We start from the raw sequence: 20,148 nt of genomic DNA on the forward strand, positions 1-20,148 counted from the left end.
TAGGTGATAGCTAATGTTCAGTTATAATTCCCCATTTTAGACATGAAAAATAGCCTGTAATGCTCAACACAAGGGCTTCTCAACAATGATATATAATTTAAAAATTAACACAAGGACAGAGGAGACTCTGGATCTTGAACTAGGGACTCTCTCATTCAAAGGTTAAATCTCTACAAGGTGAGCTAAAGGAATTACTTGAGTTATTAAGTAAATGCCTCTGCTGTATTTTCCCAGTACTTTAGCCGCTACAGTCTTTTCCAGTTCAACTGTGCTCAGCCTGAGCATGTTCAAAGTGCAAATGAACAGGGCACAGTGTTCACACATTTGCTTTTTTCAATGTCAAACAATGTGGGGCTTTTCAGACCCAAAGGTCAAAGTGGAAGGTCTTAAGGAAAGTCTCTGGGGAAATTATGCTATTGGTCCTCATGTCTTTTTTATGACAATATAAAATAATGGTAGTAATGCTTCACAACTCTATTTGACCTTCCATTCCAAAGCATGTTACAAATAAAAATAAGTAATTTCTGTAACACCTTATTCAATATACGTAATCTGGTGGATTTTGTGATTCAGCTCATGTGTTTGAAAAAACAGGCCTTGAAGCCTCACAGTGCCAGTGATTAGGTAAGTATGTCCATTTTATACGGAAAGGAGGCACAGACAAATGAAGTCCTGTTGTTACAGGGTGAATCAATGATGGACTTCCCATATTTTATCCACAAGATCATTCTTCCTATGGTGTCCCAGGCAGACACGAACTTCTCTAGGCCTGAACCAGTTCTACAGTCCAAAGTTTTGCCAGCATAGCTATGTGTTATCATCGTGAAGAAATCACATGGGTGACTGACATAGCTATGCTGGCAAATTCTACTTATGTTGATACAACCTCTATCAGCAAGAGAGTCCCTTTGTCTGTGTAGTGTACATAGTTTGGGGAGGTGGTTAAACAATAGCAGCAAACTAAGTCTTTTCATCAGCATAAGCTATATATTCATGATGGCGCTTTTGCCAGCATGCCTTTTCCATTAGATCTTTGTAATATGTATTAGCCCTTCCATAGCTCGGAGGTTGTTAGGGTTCCTAAGTGCTGATCTATGATGCAGAAACCCATGCAGGAAGAAGAGAGTCAGGAATGGAAGTAGTGGGTGAAGGCTGTGTGCAACATATTTGGATTTGACATTTCTTTTACTTTCATTTTTTTTGTTCACAACAATCTGATCTTGCCTCTGACTTAGGTGTCTGTTGCTGCACTCTGGTTAACCCTGTCTCGCTCTGGCACCAAGTAGTTACATTTATGGATTGCAAATTTATTGACATTTGACATTTGCATCAGCTTTCACCTGATCAACAGGAGCCTCTGCCGCCAAAGGGAATAATTATGGGAGATTTCAACAGCCCTGGGAATGCCAAAAAGGTCATTAAATCATATTGCAAAAACAATGTGTTCATACATTTAGTCCTGTCAGTAAATCTTCTAGTTGATGTCTGGACCACCTACTGATGGAACTCAAAGAGAGGGGGGATGGAGAGAATCAGAGAGATAAATTAAATTAAAACCGAGTAACATGAAGCCTAGCACAGTAGGATCTTTAATTTGCCACTTTATGAATCCAGAATAAGCAAAAAAACCAGTGGTTCGACTCTATCTAAGTTAAGTCCTCCCATATACAAAGGGCATGATTTAATAATCCTGAGTAATGTGTACGCCTCACATTATTCCATACAATTTATATGTGGGAGGTGCGGGATACAGAAAACATATGGTACAAGGAAAACAAATTACAGGTTGTTCCTTTACACACATCTTGGCTACGCTTATTAATCTTGCTGGTATTTTTTCATACTTGAAATATGGATGGAGAAACTTTCTCCTTAATCCCCTTGGAAAATGTTGAGAGCTTATTTTTGATTTATAAAATAAGGCCATCACATTGGGAGCATTAAAAATAATGAGTCTCTTGGATTGATAAAACCACTCCCAGATTATTAAATAGGCTAAACAGCTCCCATTCCAGTCCTCTACCTCGCAGTACTCTGAGAGAAAGGCATACAAGGCATGAGAGGATGGCAGACATAGCTGACCAGTTGAGAAGTGAATTACAGAACAGTTCACTCACTTCTGGCTGTCTAGACACGGAAGAGATGGGTCTTGAGTCACCAGTAGCTTGCACCACAATGCATGCAACGTGCACTTTAAGATAATTAAGTATAAAGTAGGCACAAAACAGCACCATACTACCATGGCAGCTTAATATCCACTTTGCACAGGAAAAAAAATAATACAGTGTGCAAAGCAGTGGTGAAACAGGGCCCCCATGCTGCCATAGGCAATAGGACTCTACTCCTGTCATTTACGGTTTAATCCAGTACCCAGATAAATCCAACAAGCCCATAGAGAGAAAGCGGGTAGCAACTGGGGTTCAAGACACCAGATTTTCAGACCAGTGCGTTTCTAATAAACAATGATATACTGAAAGAGTTGGTATAACTTGCTGTCTGGGGCTTAGTTTACAAGCATATATAAAGAGTGCAGATACTGGAGACGGTAAAGCATCCTTCTTCTAAGCAAACATAACTATTAGGATAATATCACACCATCTATGTGACTCAGCCATTTCAAGTAACTGGTATGAATCCCGATGCAAACAGCTGATAATTTTGTGAGCATTCATGAACTAGGGCAGCGTGAATTTTGCCTTTTTTGGCCAGGTACAGACATTACACTTTTACCAGTGTAAGTGATTGGAAACCGGTCTATACCTATGACAAGTTTGGCATGCATAGACTGGTTTGAGTCCCTTCACAGATGTGGGACAGTTTTAAATTTCTCAAGTATATACCATGGTTTTAGCATTCCCTACATGTTACCTGTTCATGGGTGATTTCAACACAGTGTCACTGTTTATTACCTGTTACCTGGATCCTAAGTGTATGTATCTTAATGTTAGTGTTTATTCACCTGTCCCTTTCTCCTTAGCCCATTGACTTGTGACTGTAATCCTCAGCATCCCCTATAAAAAAGTGTGAACTTCCCTTGCTGGCTCCCTGTACCAGTTCCTGGGGTGCAGGGTTTGGTACACCTATACTTACCTTAGTACAGGGAATAATATGGAAGACAGAGAGAGACCTAATGTCAAGGATACTAAAGGCTGGTTTTCCCTTCCATTGCTTTACCAACAAAAAATAAGGGGCACCCTTCAGGGCTGCCTAACCAGCAGTTCGGCCTTTGCACCTGGCATATTTCCCTGTAACTGGGCAATAAAGAGGTAGCTAGTATGAAATGGGCACAGTACAATCCCGTTCTTATCTGAGGACCAGGAAGTACTAAGAACAGAGAAGAGAAGTCACAGAAAGACATATCAGTGCACAACTGCTGGGCATGTGTCCCATTACAAGACTCTGAATACTTAGTATTGGGGAGTAAAATATGAATGCAAAGCATGGGAATTATTCACTTTTAGCTGCAGGCTATGGCCTTAACTGTGCATTGCCACCCAGCCTTATATTAGAAACAGTCCAACATCCCCACAGGAGTATTGGGAGCCTGGGTACCTTACACAAGCACAAAAGCTTCTGGGGAATGCATGAAGGAGCATAAATGTTGTGTGACCCTTTCAAAAGTGTAAGGACGATGGAGGGAAAATGAAGACTACAGGGCAGGCTAATAGTCTTCACACCTCTTGATGTGCTGGAGTTGCTTTGAAAGCTAACTGTGTTTACTTGTTCAAAACATTCAGGCGGACAAAAGGATGTAAGAAGGACTCAACCCACCATTACAACCACCTGTACAGAGGCCAAAACAGCAGTATATGCTGATGCAAGTGAGGCACATAGCACTACCAAAGGAATAGGACCTATTTCTCCCTTAGTCCTTCTCCCTCCTCAGGCCACCTCCCCCCCGCCCATTTACAACTTGTCTCTATGGCTAAGTACAGACAGCCAAAAAGCACAAGGCAGAATCGATCCAATCTTCGTGTTTTTCTCTAAGCGGCATAAATTGAACCAATAATGAAGTGAACTCACATCCAGTTTTCACTTGGGAAAGGCAGGCAGAGGCCTCCACTGGCCGAGGCCAGAAGGTGGGGGCACTCGAGCATGGCTCCTAGCCTCCCAGACATTGCTGAGCCCAGCCCAGCCAAATGGGGGCCATCCCTGATTGGCTGCCCAGAACATGCCCCCAACCCCGTTGTCCCCCTCCTGGGGAGGGAAGACCCCCTGTCTTGGTACCAGCCCTTCATGGGTGTCTGTCCATGGGGGGTGGGTGGGGAGGGGGGCTTCCCCCAACCCAGGCCCAGAATCCCCCAGCCCAGGGCCACCCTGCCCTGAGGAGCCAAGGGGAATCCCCTCTTCCCCCCAGCTTGACTCGACCACTGTCACAGGAGGGAGGGAGAAGGATTCCCTCGGGCTGGTCCCATACCCGTGCAGCCAGGTGTGGGGACATGGGGAGGAGCCCTGTACGAGGTTCCCCCAGCATGGCCCAAGGTCCCCCAGCCTGTGGCTGCCCTGGCCCAGGGAGCGGTGAGCCATTGGCTTGGTTCTGCCACTGCCGCAGGTGGGACGGGGGAGCATGCCCCCAGGCTGGATGCCTGTCTGTATAGCTGGGGGTGGGGGGTGGGGGGAAAGGGAAGCACCGTACCTTTGGGGAGGGCTTCTGCCAGTCTGGCCTGGGGTCTCCAGCCCAGGGCTGCCGTGCCCTGGGGAGTTGAGGGGAATGCTTCCCCCCACCCACCTGTGGCAATAGCAGAGTCAAGCTGCCAAGCCACATGGGAGATGGAGATGGGGGGCTCCCCTCAGCTCCCTACAGCAGGGCAGACCAGGGCTCAGCAGCCAGGGCTGAGGCAGGGGGCTCTGTCCCCCCACACCTCCCCACAGGGCTGACAGGTACAGGGAGGACACAGGCTGGGGCACAGAGGCAGAGACCCAGAGGCTGCTGGGTCAGCTCTGACAGCCAGGGGAGAGGCCAGCTAAATGCTGGGCTGGATCAGTGGAACGTGAGCCATGTTGCAGCAGGATGCCCTGTGAAGGAGGTTTGTGGGAGGGCTGCAAAGCATCCTGGGATACTGGGGGACTGCAAGGTAACTCGAGTCAGGAGGGGATCTAGGACAGAAGTTCAATAGACTGGTTTAACCTAAATCAGTTAAGACTTATACTACAACCATCCAGGTTTATCTTAAACTGGTTTTAGCCATTTTGAAACTGGTCTATGTGAACTGAACTTTGGTTCTGTTACAAGTTTAAACTGGTTCTTGATCACTTATACTGGTTTATGTGTCATTTCTTTCCCCAGGCTATAAGGCAGGGGAAATGACGCATCTGTTTTCTTGACCAGAGGAAAAATGAATGGGTAGAAGGAAGCAATATGTATAAGTTGGCACTTACAGATTGCTCTGTTGTCTGATCTTATCCAAATGGTGTAGAAGGTGTGAAAGGGAACGGCCCGGTAAAATACATTTCAACCACCTACAACTCTCCCTTCCTTCTGCATTTGAAAGTGTCAGTGCTGCACCCTCCACTTTCTTTAACAATGTTTATCATTGTTCTTTGATTGTCTAGGACAATAAATGGTTAGAAATGAGCATATATCACTGAGAAATCTTTGCCTGCCCCTTCCCCCAAGCAGTGTCATAAAAATGTACAAATTCACATTAATAATGAAGTGCATTTCCCCGAGAAGCCACTGTGTATCTCAGGGAGAGCAGGCGAGGTGGCAGTTGCTGCAGAGTTTCCTATTAAAGAGCAGAGCAAATACTCATAAATCTGATGAGGGGCCAAAGCACATGTTAGGGCTGTCTCCCTCTTAATGGAACCTTTTCTGAAATGAAAAAATATATATCTCGATATATTCAGTGTATTCATTAGAACATGACAATCCCCCCTACTTCCTTCCCCCCCCTCCCCCCACACTGTATATATTCACCCCTGTGAATGCTAGTGCTGCATATTATTTTTAGAGGAAATGTGCAAATTACCGCAGGGAAGTTAATTTTTCGACATCTGCTCCTTTGCCTTGCTTCGGGGAGCTCCTAACCCTCATCCCTGCCCCTGGCGTGGGTCACAACTGCCCTTCCTTCTCTCATCTTCTTTCTACCTGCCCCCTCCTCTCCCCACGGTACTCAGATGCCATAAAGGCGGTCCAGGTCTCAGGGCATGGTATATCTTGAACAGGATATCAAAAAAAAAAAAAATTCTCATTGAAAAATCCCAGCTCTTCATCAAAAATAACGCCCCCCCCCTCTCTCCCCCCCAAAGTATTTCGGTCAAAACCAGACCTGTTTCAGTGAAATGTTGCCACAGTGTCCTATAGAAACGGGAGCTTGTTCCCTACTGCCCCATTCTCCTCTCTGGGTTGAGGTACCTGGTCAGTCCACCTCTTCTTCGATGCTGCAAGGATGTAATACGTTATGGGATTTGGATGGCTGCAGTGTATCTAGAGCAGTGAAGTCTGGCTGGGATGCCCAGCCCACAGGAGAGAATGGGGATGTGAGATGAGTGAGATGCGACTCCCAGGGCACACCTTATCAACATTCCTGTCGTTTTCCAGTATTTCATTTTTCAACAGAAAAAAATCAGAAGTGTTCACAGAAAGAAGGCAACTTTTGTTGAAAAATCCAATTATCTGTAGGAAAATACAATTTTTGTCAGAAAAAATTACAATCAAGAAGCCCATACTGATTTGCTTTGGTAAGTGGAAATTGCACTGCCCATTCTGGCACAACATGGCAAAGAAAGAAGCCTTGCCCTCTCTTTTACACCCACTTGCCAAAGGTAGACACGGCAGTGGCCCCTGCTAGTACTCCCAAGACACAAAACCCATGCAGAGCAGCTAGATGGATGCTAACGTATGATGGATGCGGTGCTAACTTATCCCAGGGCTTCCTCAAAGATTAGCAGCTTTGCATCATCCTGTTCAGTTCTGTATCTGAATGGCAAAATCTGGCCCTTGCTCACAGTCTGCAAGTCCTGATTCACTGCTGTTTCCTTTATATGATGCTCTTAAAACAGACACTGTCACATTTATAAACCCGTCTATCTGTACAAGAGGCTGTGTTCTGTGCACTGCTCGTTCTACTGCTGCTACGAGATGAAAAAAATACGGACACAAAGGGCTTGATTCAGATCTCTGCTATGCTGGTATCAATCATATGCAACTCCATTGTGGTACAGAAGCAGCACCAAGGATCAGCTAGCACAGATACTGGTGCAGAGCTCTAAGAAAGCCAGTGGACAACACTGCGTAGGTGCATTGCAGTAAGACAGAGTTAGGCCCCAAATGTACATTATGGCAATAAATAACGATAACTGCTCCCCCGTTTTAGTCATTAAAGCACATGTATATATTTTTTTCATCTTCCATCTGTGTTCCATCATGTTTGTACAGAGCATTCACCTTCATAAAATAAATTATTTTTCTTGAAAGACACTTCAGAGGGCTGGTGGCTACTCCTATCCTTTCCCTTTGTTCCTGCTATTTGCTATTTGATTGGTGAGGTGGTAAGTATACAAGTAAGATTCAGGGATTCTTCCTATGAAATTGCACTGGATAAAAATGTTCTGCTATAGATCATGAAGTCTGAAACATTTAATAAGAGTGGACATGGCAAGCAAAAAGCAAGATACTGATAGCCTTTTGGAAATGAATGCTTGAGAAAGTAGGTCCAATTAAAGTCCTTAAGATCTGGCTGGAGGGTTTAAATATTGACTCTTCTTTGCTGAATGTAAAATGTTTGATTTTGGGGATAATTTTGGGGGCATGGAAAGTCATTTCCTACATGTTATGCATGGTGCCTAGGACAAGGCAGGCTGACCTCCCTAGTCCCTAGGCGATGTTAGTGTTAAATAACAAAAATTCATCTTATTAGCACTATAACCCTTGTTTGTAAAAGTCATATAAACCAGTGTTAAGGTACCTTAAAAAAAACACCAGATCCAATCCTGCTCCATCCAAGTCACAAAAACAGCTCTTGTTAGTTTAAAAACAATCAGGAGCAGGGTGACGTAGACATCTTTTCCCTTTCCATGAACATTTTCAAGATGTAAAATGTCTTCTGTTCTGCTGCTTTGGCCTTCTCAAGGTTTCTTTTTGCAAGAAGAGAGGTACCAATCCACCTCGGAACAGCGAATAGTCCCAGGGTTAGAGCGTTCACATGGAACGCAAGAAAAGCAGAGAGAGAGAGGTCCTCCCACGCCTGAAGAGCTAATCGCCTAGGGGTTAGGGCATGTATGGGAGGATGTGGGAGATTCAAGCTTCTGCTCTGCCATTCTCCCACAGCCTAGGTGAGTGCCCTAACCACCTGGATGCTGGCTAGTCTCAGATGGATTTCTCAGCATTTTGTCTGAATATTGCTGACCCGCTGAACAATGACTGCAGATCAGGTCCTTCATTTGCAATGAGCCTTCCCCACTAATGTCTAGTGCCGTGTCTCCATCCACCAATTCTGATGGTAAATTCTGCTTACAAACTGATGGCATGACAAAGGCAGCCATGCTCCAAGACACCCTATTCTCTTGAGTTTATTAATCGTTTGCGCTTGTTGTTATGGGGGTGAGCAGGATGAAGAGTGGGCTGAATTCTCTAATTCCCAATCCTGGGCACCTGACTCAAGCAACCGTCTTAGTCCCAGGTAACACTGACATTGGCTAATAGCCGAACATGACATTCAGTGCAACTCCTGTTGTTTCAGAGGAGAGATGAGAAAATAAAATGCACAAAAAAGAAGGAGGGGGAAAAGAATCTTCTATTTTGGTATACTTAACACATACAGTTATCTATGTGTCCTATATATCATTTAACAAATTGCTTTGCAATTCTTACAGGGCGTGGTATAATGACTGATTTAAAATCACTGCATTGCTTAAACTGCATTGTTCTTCATCAAGTTGAGTCATTTTTATGTGAAGTGTCAAGCTCTCTAACAAATAACTGCTGCCAGACAAATCAAGTTCCTCATCTTAAAGCTACGGCTAAATAGTTTATAGCTTTAATCTGCTCACTGAGGTGTGCAGTCTATGACAGTAATTATAAATGCAAGGAGAAATTATAGCTGAATGCTTTAACTGCATTAGGAGCCATTTGATGAACAATCATGATTGCCTGCTCATTTTCAACAATAGAGGGCAAGTTAGTGTCAGTGCATTAGAGGATTTTCAGTTCTGCTCTGCTCTTTCTTCCATTTACCATAGAATGTCAGTTGTCTCCTATAAAGTAGAAAAAAACCTCTGTAGATGCTTTAAACTTGATGGTTAAAAAAAGACAAAGGAGGAAACAGAGAAAAACTGTTTATCATTATGACTCATTTTTTGTTTTGCAGCAGCCTTACTTTCAAATTAGTTCATTTCAGGTAGCTGCTTGTTTACTTACCAGGGGCTTTTGAAAAAGAAATCTTCCCCACCAGCCTGGTAAATTTAAATTTATAAAGACTCATTAAAAAAAAAAAAAAGTGTTAAATAATATTCTATAGAGCATCTAATACTGAAGTTCTGTATATACCAGTTTACAGCCACTGTCATCACCTGAATTTAAAGGCAAGGTACGTGATTATATATACATCCTCCTCCCAGAGGAAAACGTATTTCTAATTCGGCTTCAGAAATGAACAAATGTTTTTAAAGGTATAAGACCGAGCAGAATTTTTGAGCTAATTAAAGCAACACTCCATAATGTTTATGGGCTTTCATTTGAAGAATAGCAAAAACAACAGAAAATTTGCAGCCGGTAAAATGAAATGCCATCAGATACTTAGAAATTGAAAATAACATTACATTATACTACTATACACATTTTGGTTTGAAGAATTCAAGAAAACCAAAAAGCAGGGATGACTATAAAGCAGATATATACACACATTTATATTTAGCAGGAGTTTACTCCAAATCACTGATAAACAGCCCCACTGAGGTCTTTAAAAAACACCACGCCCACATTTTCGTATTTCCGTCTGCCCCTTCATGAATTTATATGTTTAATACTATATACCTTATTTTTCAAACATGGATTTCAACAGTAACCTTCATTTTCAATACTGGAAATATTTTAATCATCTGCCATTTCCACTCTTTTTGCTGCATTTTGTATTAGCACTTATATTTTGTTTATTTCTGCTTTGATGCAACATTTTGTACAATTAATGCAGAAACATTTATGCATTTTAAGTGTCTAAGTATGCTTTATATTTATTTTCTCTAAATACTTCACACTTTTCAATTACCATACATATTAAATACATGAGTTTCTGCTGGCACATTCCTTAAGAAGTACTGTATGCTAAAATTAGAATATATATTGAATCCTTACCATGCTGTTTTTAAGATAAGGAAGCTTTAAAAATCCTTGTTATTTGTCCTGGTCTTCTTGCAGAGATCAGGAAACAACCCATATGAATAAACTTCTGGCTCAACATTTTTAGCATAGTCAGAAGAACTTAGGCAAGCTAAGAGCTCAAAAATGGTAATAAAATCTTTACAGTGCTATCCAAAATACCCCATCATTTCACACAATTTGTGCTATCATGCATACCAACTAAAATTATAGTTCCAGGTAACAGTGCTATCACTCTGTCATCACACTTTAAATATATTCTTTCAAAGGTAGGATACAGTCTGCATGCTGATATATATTAGAAATGTGCGAGTATTAAAGGGATGACAATTTCTGGGTACCCAAAAACTAATAAGGCAGTGTGTTCTTCATGTAGGCATACCTCAAGTTAGTAAAGCTGGCAAATATATTGCTTTGGTTTACTGCCACTCAGAACCCATACTTTTCTGAGCATTTCTAAAAGACTTCTTTTGGTGTAGTCCATTCTCCAAATTTCATTAGAATAATAATGTGTACTTACGGTTGTGTTTCCAGATTTCTTTAGAGTAGTAATGTGCATATATGGTTGTGTATTTGAGTTTTTTTTAATAATACCACCCTTACAAAGGGATGTTAGACACAAATCAGTGAATATGCATCAAGTATTAAGTCAGGAAGATGCCAAAATATTTGTTAAAGTCATATTGAGCAAATAGCTTTTGTTTGATGGGATCCAAATTATTGGTTTGCCCCCTGGATCACTAGTATAAAAAAATGCAAATGTCAGCACTTTAATGAACGCTTTCCGGTGGTGAAAAAGGGCTGGTTCCTTTTTTCTCCCCCCAGCCTCTCTTCATTTTTAATATTTGGGTATTTTTTGGATTTTGAATCATTAAGAAATGGCAAGGTGGAAAAATATCAGTTATGATCAAGTAAACAAAGGACATTTATTCATATATATTTTTTAATTGGGCACTAAAGTTAGGTGAATGATGATTCCAACCAAGGAATATTGGCAGCTTTTAATTTTTTTTATTCTGAAACTTGCTTTTGCATTCACATCTAAAGATGATGTTTAGAAAGGGTACATTTTTCCATGATGCAGAACGCCTGCACATGCCCTATGCAAAACTTAAGAACTATTATATCTGAATAGTGAAGATTATGTTGTACAGTAATAGCTTTATTTACTACTTTTCCCCAAATTCTCCCTTCTTGATCATTTTTTTAATGACTCCAAAGTAACAGGACTTAAGCCATAAAGAGGGCTTGTGCCAGCTCTGAGAGCATAGGGATGAAAGCAAATTTTAAAAGCTGGATGACTCTTTGCAGCCAACAAATTTTAAAACTGTACACAAAAGTGAATTCATCCCAGAGTGTTCATACCCTCGTCTTGTCAGAGAACAGCAATAACATCACATGGCTCACACGGCAAATCACATAATAGCTTTCCTGTTGAATATGCATGATCAATCCATAGTGTAAAAAATTCCAAAAGATATTCAAATAAAGAATGCATTGGAGGAAATTTTAATTTGCCTGTGGATAGTCTGCAAGTGGAGAAGGAGGCTGAATTTTCCAAAGACATTATTTGTTGAGAATTATTCACACAGCCCTGCTGGTTACAAATACTTCAGAACTGGAAACATCTATTTGGACTTCCAATTGATGCGTTTCTTATTAATTTAAATCAAGAAATGTCAGGTTTGGGAGTTAAGTAATATTAAAAATGCTATAAATTATGTATCAGCTAAACAGTATATTAGACATCATAAACATTGGATGTGACTGTACTCCAAGTTATGCATCTCCTTCAGCAAAGAAAATAGCTACGTTAGTACAAAAAGCATCCTGAAATCTGTCTTTTTGTCAAAGGTTCAGCTTGTGATAAAAGCTATTGATTCTCTCAATGAAGAATCTTAAAGCCCCATATTTGCCATTGATCTACACCCAAAACTTTCACTAGAGAACATGGGGCATGGCACGGTGATACTGAACTGAGCACTAGCGTCACGCTGACAACATGGCCTGGAGCATTCAAGAATAAAGAACAAATGGATGGGGATGAAGGAGTGAAAAGGTTACTCAAAATAACTCAGAAGAAAGTCTACTAGTATCACTGGGGAGGGAAGCTATTATAAAATACAATGCAAAACAACATTGCTTACCCAAAGGAGAGCAAAACCCAAGTTTTAGATCGTCAAAAGAATGTCAGTGTTCTTAACAGAATAAATGGACCAAAGCCTAGTTTTAAGCGACTAGGCATTTGGGATTATTGAGATTCCCATAAACAAAGTTACATTATCTTTCTCTCCCTTCCCAAAGTAAATGTGATGGTTTATTAGCAATGGAAAGAAGAAAAGTCAGTCAGTCCTTGGAACTATGAAGGAGAAGGGATTAAAAACACAGTGGAAACATGGCTGTGAAAGCAGAGGGGTAGCCATTTATTTGCTCTGTTCATGCTAAACTGAATAGTATGCAGACAAAAAATAATTCTTAGAAACAGGAAAATAGAGTTGTGGAAAAGTGGGGAAACAATTAGGTTGAAAACATTACAAAAAAAGCAACTTTTCAATACAAGCCAATATAGTAATGCATTTAGCAAGCTTTGTTCTTCAGAGCAGTGTAAAAATGGACCTGCACATCTAAACTGACTAATGCATCAGTATATTTTACATTTCACGGTTTTCTACTTTTAAGAAAGCACAAGTGCTTCAAGAGATCTCCTTACAGTCATGAAATTTAAACTCACTATGGAGTTGGAGCATGCATACCTTAAGAGTTATTCTTCATCCACTTCTGCTACAAATTGTGAGTGGTGTTCTGGTGACTTGCTGTGTGTTTTGCTTAGATGAAGTTTTACTGCATGTTTGCTTGCAAATGTCCGACAGCACAACTTACATTTGAACTTAGAGTCTGTGTCCTCTTCTCCAGCTATTGTTTCAGGCGATCTTTGAACTGAAACTCTGGAGATTTCTTGCTCTACCTTGGTTTGCTGTTCCACAGCCAGCCTGTTCATGTCTTTCATTTGGAAACCTAGATGAGATTCTAAGTGACTAATGTAAGTCGATGGCGTTCTAAACTGAGATGCACAGTCACTGCAATAAAAGATCGGGTGCCCTTTGTCCATGTTTTTCAAAAACTTTGTTCCTCCAGTTTTCCTCAGCTGGTACTTGACATTTGCCAACCAATGGCTGATGGTGGTCATTGACAGTCCAGTGAATTTAGAAATCTGCATGCGTTCTTGAGGACCGAGATCAGATAATAAATATTTACCTTCAGATGTCTGGAAGAGGCTGGAAGCAAACTGAGCTTGTAAAATCAGGAGATGCTGAGGGTTCCAGTTGGACTGCCTGCCCTTGCGTTTATGCAGAGTGGAAACTTCTGCGGAGACATCCTCAAAACGTCGGACGTCCATTTCCAATTTCATCGACGGGATCCTAGACGACGCAGCAGGTTTTGGTGTTGTAGCTTTGGGAAGAACTTTGACCATGTCTGCAATGTCAGACAAAGCATGTTTCTGAGGTGGGGAAGTACAAGATTGTGCTTGTGCTGACTCAGCTTTCTTGCTTTTGGATTTTGTCAGATCTATAGGCTGATCGTTGTTTTCAAACAAATAATGCCTGGATACATTCGCAGGCTTGGGTGGGGTTGGGGCAGGTGACAAAACAGGTTTCTCCATCATATTTAAGTTAGGTTTGTGAAACATAGAAATTGTGCTCGAGCTGGGGCTGGAATTGGATTGGGCCCGTAAAGACTCGGTGGCTTTGCCCAAATGATTATTCAATACAGACTGCAGGGCACTCAGTGGGTTGATACAAGGCAGTTCAGAAGAATGGTTTGTGGCAGCACAGCCATTGCTAAGGGTAGACACAATTGACTCTTTGGGTTTTATCTTTTCCTTCTCAGTGTCTTCTTTTGTTTTGTCCTCCTCTTTCAAGGGACATGGCTCTGTCTTTTTTGGCTCTACAGAGGCCTCAGATTTGGGGGGAGTTTCTCCTTCACTCTGACAGAGCTGGGCAGGGTCAGGCTGGATGCCCTCTTTAGCACAGTCCTTTTGTACTTCTTCTTTGTCATCCATTTCCTTCTTCACTTGAGTGCACTGGGACATATTTGCTGAAAGAGGAACCAGAGGCATAACTTTCCACTTTGGAGCAATGGGCCTCAATTTATTGGTCATCGTTGGCCTGATCTGCAGTACTTGGGAACCCACTGGTAAAGAAGGTTTAGCTCCCTCTGAGAGCTGATAGGCTGCATGAATACTAGGATATGCACTCCAGCTGGGAGCTCCATTTTGAGCTTTGTTGATGGCTGTCGTGACTGTGTTTTCCAATGACTTTAAAATGTCCCCACCACCTTTTGAACCATCTTCTAAATCTTCTTCCCTTAGATACTGGTATTTCATGGTAGGATCTAATGGTTTCTGAAGGACGTCTTCATAATCTTCAGTTTTTACCACTTTCTCATCTTTGTTTATATCATCAAGTTTGTCTTTTTTACTCTCTTTCTTTAGCTCGGGTAGAGGTGCTACGCAATCTGAAGATGCATTACTGGATGGTTTCGAAACCTGAGTGTCGTTGGTTGGCACCTCAGACAGAGACTGCATTTTCTCCACAGCCAAAGGATCTAGAACTAGTTGCTTTCCTTTCTTTGAAGCCGAACTTGTGACTTTCAAGAAATGGCCAGTGACCATCATGTGAGTGGTGAGCTGCTGCAAGGTGTCGTGTGAACTTCCGCATTCCATGCACTTCAAAATCTGAGATTTACAGGCCTCAAACTGCCACGTGTAGCTGGCACCGTTTTGGTAACCGTAGCGGTTGTTAGATGACAACTGCAGATTTGCATTCTTTTGCGGAGAAAACGTGTCTGAGAAAGATCCCGTTGTGGAATCTGGGGAACAAGGCCGATTAACATCAAACACACGCTTCTTTGCTGGAGTGACCATTTTTGAAGAAATGGTGGGTACTGGCTCCTTCAAAGGCACTTTTTGGTAGTGTTTTGTTTTTATCATGTGAACACTCAGGTCTTGAAGGGAATCAAAAGAGTCACCGCAGAACATACATTTTAGGACTTTTTGTGCATCTTCCTTGTCCATGTCCTGAAAGGCCCTTTTCCGGGGCTTTGAGTAGCTGGTCGGTCTGTGCTTGTCCTTTTTATGGTTGTCATCTTGGTAATGACCAGTTTCATTCATATGGACCGTTAGCTCTACCAAGGTGTCGTAGGCAGCACTGCATTGCCTGCACCGAAACCTGCTAGCACCTGTGAATACAGTTCCGCACATTTTGCTGCTTTGTCTGTAGAGCTGGACTGAACTGAACAGGTTTGGTTTGGTGACAGGTCTGGAAGGTAAATTCTGTTGCAAGCTTTTTGACAATGCATCTTGGTGCCAATCAAAGTCGGCTTTGTTACCTCCATTTCTGTTGTCGCAACCCCTCTTCTCAGAGTTAGACAACTTGAAACCCAGCCCTAAGCCTGTCCAATAAGAGTCCGACAGTATGTTGGCATAGACCGCTGTCATCTTATCCATGCAATTATGTGCTTCATTCTGAGGTTTAGGGTGGGCATTGGTTTTTGGATCATGTGCCTCTCTCAAGCAAATGCTTTTAATATCTGCCACCTGGTCACTAGCATCACTTAACAGTGATTCATTTTCTGCATCCTGATTGGATATATGACTTACAGGAGAATTCTGGTAGCTAAAACTTCCCTTCTGCTCGGGACCCACTTCATGTTCTTCATCTGTACCAGTATCATTGCTGCCCTGAAGTTGGGCTGTTGAATTACTGTCATCATCATCCTCTTCTTCCTCCTTTATTTCTTCGTCCTCCTTTAAATCTTCCTCTTGGACATAACCTGAAATGTAACATCAATATATGAAAAAACACATTACAGGAGAATACTGCAATTTGATTTCTCTAGTTTCACTATGTGCTTTCCCTACCGGACTTCATTTTCAGCTACAACTTTATTGTCTGTTAGTATCGGGAGTGAAAAAGCCAAATTATGTCTTTTTGTGAAGCTTGCTGCTTTTTATTGGCAGATGATCATAATTCCTTGTAACTGCCAGTGATTCTGAGTTAATAATTTTCTTGTCATAGGAATATAATTCTAACTATCCTGTAATGGGACAGCTGGAAAAATCATATGTGAGAATTTTAAGTTCATAGTAAAAGCTTCAAATCTATATCAAATAGTCATTGGCCTGAGAAAAAGGCACAGGCTAGGAATAGAAGAAAAATAATTACTGTAATTTTCCTCGTTCATTGAATCATCAAGGTACAGTAATCTTTTAGTACCTGATCGCCTAAAATGTACACAGAATGTACACAAATATCTCTATGCCAACATGCAACACTGGAAATATTAATACATTTAACCTAAGCCCCCTTGTGTATAAATGGGACATTCTGGATAAAGGAAATTATGCTTTGATAAAACAAATATTCTAGGGCAAGAGTCTGAGCACCCATGGAAGGGCGTCCCCGTAGAGGACAGAGAGAGACCAAAAAAGTAAAGCAAGTCCAGACTGATCTCCTTTGACAAATGTACTATTGTAATTAATAAGATGAACTTGATACTAGTGGAGCTGTAAATTATAAATTAATTAAGGAATTCAGTTATTATCTTGTGTGTGTGTGTGTGTGTCACTAAATCAGGGGTAATGCCACTGAAGCAAATGGAACCTGGTGAAAATTGTCACATGAGGGAGAAGTAAAACAGGTTCGTAGACTGAAATCCTGGCCTTATTACTGTCCATTGCTAAATTCCCATTTGTTCAATACAGTCAAGATTTCACCCTCATATTTGAATGGGGAGGGCTAGAGCTGGACAAGTACCACAAACATTTCTCACAACCCTGCTTCAGGCCATGCTCAGGCCTCTTTCTTGTACACTGTGGGCCTGTCTACATGAGAGGTTTACTGCACAGTTGACTAATGAGCTGCTCAGCATCTACATGTGAACCCCTTTTAGGCTAGAGTAAACTAATTTACTCCACACCAGGATACTACTTGTAAGTATTTGTATTTACAAGTGCTATCCTGCTGTGGAGTAAAAAAACTCTGTAGCAGTGCACATATAGACCCTGGAAGGGATGGCTGGGGTGCAAGGGTGCTTCAGTGGAGGCTGCTCTGCCCCAGCGCAATGTGCTGCAATCCCGGGAACATGTACATGCCTGCCTGGCAGCAATAAACTCCGGCGCTAGCGCTGCACATTAACAGGCATGTGTAGATGTGTTCTGTAAGTAGAAATTTAGTTGACACAAGCATGCACGGCAACCAAACTTTAAATTCATAGGCATAGATCTTCTTACAAGAAGAGTTTGGCTGGTTAGTCGAGGAGCACAACTGGTGTTTCTAACCCTCATGATTTCATTAAAAGATTCATGTTATTCAATCTTTTTTCCTACACTGTCAGCTCCCGGAATAAATATGCAAGAATTAGGAAAGAATTCTGTAACAAAGTGATCAGGGCCTCCGGATTGTGCAGAAATACTTGGAAATATGAGCTCTCAAGGTTCAAAAACCAGAAGAAAAAAAAAAGAAAAAAAATCCGTATTTATTTGTTAAAAATCTCTGAATTTTTAAACCAATCTTGTGGCTACTGGGGCCTCTTCATGATTCCTGCACAGCTGAATTTAGCATTACTGGGTAAATGATTCCTCAGTCAAGGGGATCCTTCTATTTGAAACATTAACAACGGTGATGAAAATATGGGGGGAAAGACCTTTCTGCGAAATAATTTTCAGAAATTCATTTCACATTTTCAGCTAATCATAGCTAAAGCAAATGGAGCAGAGTTGAGAATCACACGAGGAACTTCAGGCTAAATGTTTGCTAGGCAAAGAAGAGGAAAAGGAGTTTAGAACAACAAAAAAATGAGTAGATGCTATGATCTACTTGGAGAGATCTTGTGAATAATAAACAAAAGAGATTAAATTCACTGGATACAGTCTTTTTTTGCAAGTTGTTCACTCGGCTCTAGGAAGAATACCGATTACATCATTCTTCCAGCCTTCTCTGGCTGATTGTTCCATGGGGATGATACTAGCAAGCTTCTCAATCAGAGGTAAAGATAACAGCAACGACTATGAATGAATGACTACGTGCCATGTATAATGTGATGAAATAACAATAATACATATCATAATGATAATAATACTGTGTAATTCAATAGATTCTTTCAACCAAGAATTTCAAAGTGCTTGTCAAACACCAAATAATTAAGCCTCTCAATATCCCTGTAGCAGTGGCGCTCAACCTTTTTAGACTCAAGGCACCCCTCAACAGACTTTGAGGCATCTCTTAACAGACTCAAGGCACCCCTTGGAAAATGCCTACTCTTAGTTTTCACTTGCCTTTTTTACTACAGAAAGATAATAGAGCAATTTCTTCTGTTGCAAAGAACTCAGAAAGACCTCACCAGGTCAGAATGGTTTTAACACTATTGATTCCTATTTGAAATCTCTGGATTTATCATATGAATCAAGTTTGCACACCTAACCATGCAATATTGTGTGGCAACCTGTAGCATCCTTGAAAGGATCTCAAGACACCCTCAGGTGGGCAGACTGAGGCACAGACGGGTTAAAGGACGTGTACAGCGGAAGGCAGCAATTACTGGCAGAATTGGGAAAACTCAGGTGTTCCAACTCCTCGCTTGGTTCTCTAACAACTAGATGATGTTTTCCTTGCCTTCCCTTATGAGCTCATGTGTGTGTGTGTGTGTGTATGGGGGCGAGAGCTATGACACATCATGAATAGTAATCTTGTTAAACAAACAGCATGAACTGATGAGCAGGACTGACATTGTTCTCGTGGTGTTAGAGATACTGTATAGTGTAGGTAGCAACACTGGACTCCTGCCAACATGTATCACAGTGCCAAGCATATTACAATGAGCAAAACAAAAATAAAGAGGGAATCAACTAAAGGAATCATAAGAAAAGCATGCACAATAAACAGATTTCACAGTTGTGGGTCGGTGTTGATTTGATTCTCTGTTTCTGTATCAACTAGTGGAATACCATTAACCCCATTTTTCATGAGAAAGGGCATTTTTTTCTTTGGAAGCTGAGTACTGTAGTCTTGTCTTCACAATAATCTGTCCTTCTAAATGGATTTACTAGAAGGAGCAAAAGTACCAGACAGCTGCACATACCCCACAATACAGATAAAATTTTCTGCTTAATTAGGCATTGACATGTTTACTATAACCTTTACAGAAGAGTAACGCTTGCCAAGAAGTCCTCTTGCTTTATTTTCCCTTTTTGTGTGTGTCTGCATAACATACAGACACAATCGAATGAAAGCGATAAGGTAACTTATCAGGAAACACCATCAAAAAATTCACAAAAGCATCAATCAAGTCTGTTTTAATAATGGTTAAGAATTCCAGGTAACTTTAAATACACCTTTTAATATCATACATTTTAAACCATTCACTCTAAATTATTTCATTTGTTCGTATTCTACCATGATTTCATTTGCTTCTATTCCACCACGGAGAACACAAAACACCGGCAGACTCCCCCTGTGCCTGAAGAAGGGTGTTTGTGCCCCAAAGCTTGCATAAAACTATTTTTCCAACTATTTAGTTGGTCTAATAGAAGATATCACATCTGCCCAAAGAACCTTGTTGCCTTCATTTGTTCTGGGCACTCTGAGGAGGAAGGCCTTTTGAATTCAGGCAGGCTGCTAGTATAATGAATGCATGTACCCTCCCCTCTAAGATCTGTTTGGTATGGTTTCACCATTTGTAAAGCATTGTATAAATGCCTACAAAGTGGATGAATTAATTTAAATACTTATTTAATAGACGGAACAATCTGAGTGTTTTAGAAGGAGATTTTGGTT

At 41.2% G+C, this 20,148-nt stretch overlaps 1 protein-coding gene across 2 annotated transcripts in view; it reads right to left on the reverse strand.

Annotated features, from left to right (window-relative positions):
- Window positions 1-20,148, reverse strand: part of TSHZ2 (teashirt zinc finger homeobox 2) — a 299,443-nt gene that overhangs the window by 112,211 nt on the left and 167,084 nt on the right. Inside the window, exon 2 of one of the 2 annotated variants that reach the window (XM_059733140.1) lies at window positions 13,069-16,147. In XM_059733140.1, coding sequence (XP_059589123.1) covers window positions 13,077-16,147 — 3,071 coding nt within the window. In that variant the 3' untranslated portion in view covers window positions 13,069-13,076. Of the gene's footprint in view, window positions 1-12,715; window positions 16,148-20,148 lie in introns of those variants that run through there. The other variant, XM_014609596.3, reaches the window with a different exon arrangement.

Source organism: Alligator mississippiensis, chromosome 9, assembly GCF_030867095.1.
Source record: "Alligator mississippiensis isolate rAllMis1 chromosome 9, rAllMis1, whole genome shotgun sequence".
In the NCBI taxonomy this organism is placed as follows: Eukaryota; Metazoa; Chordata; order Crocodylia; family Alligatoridae; genus Alligator; species Alligator mississippiensis.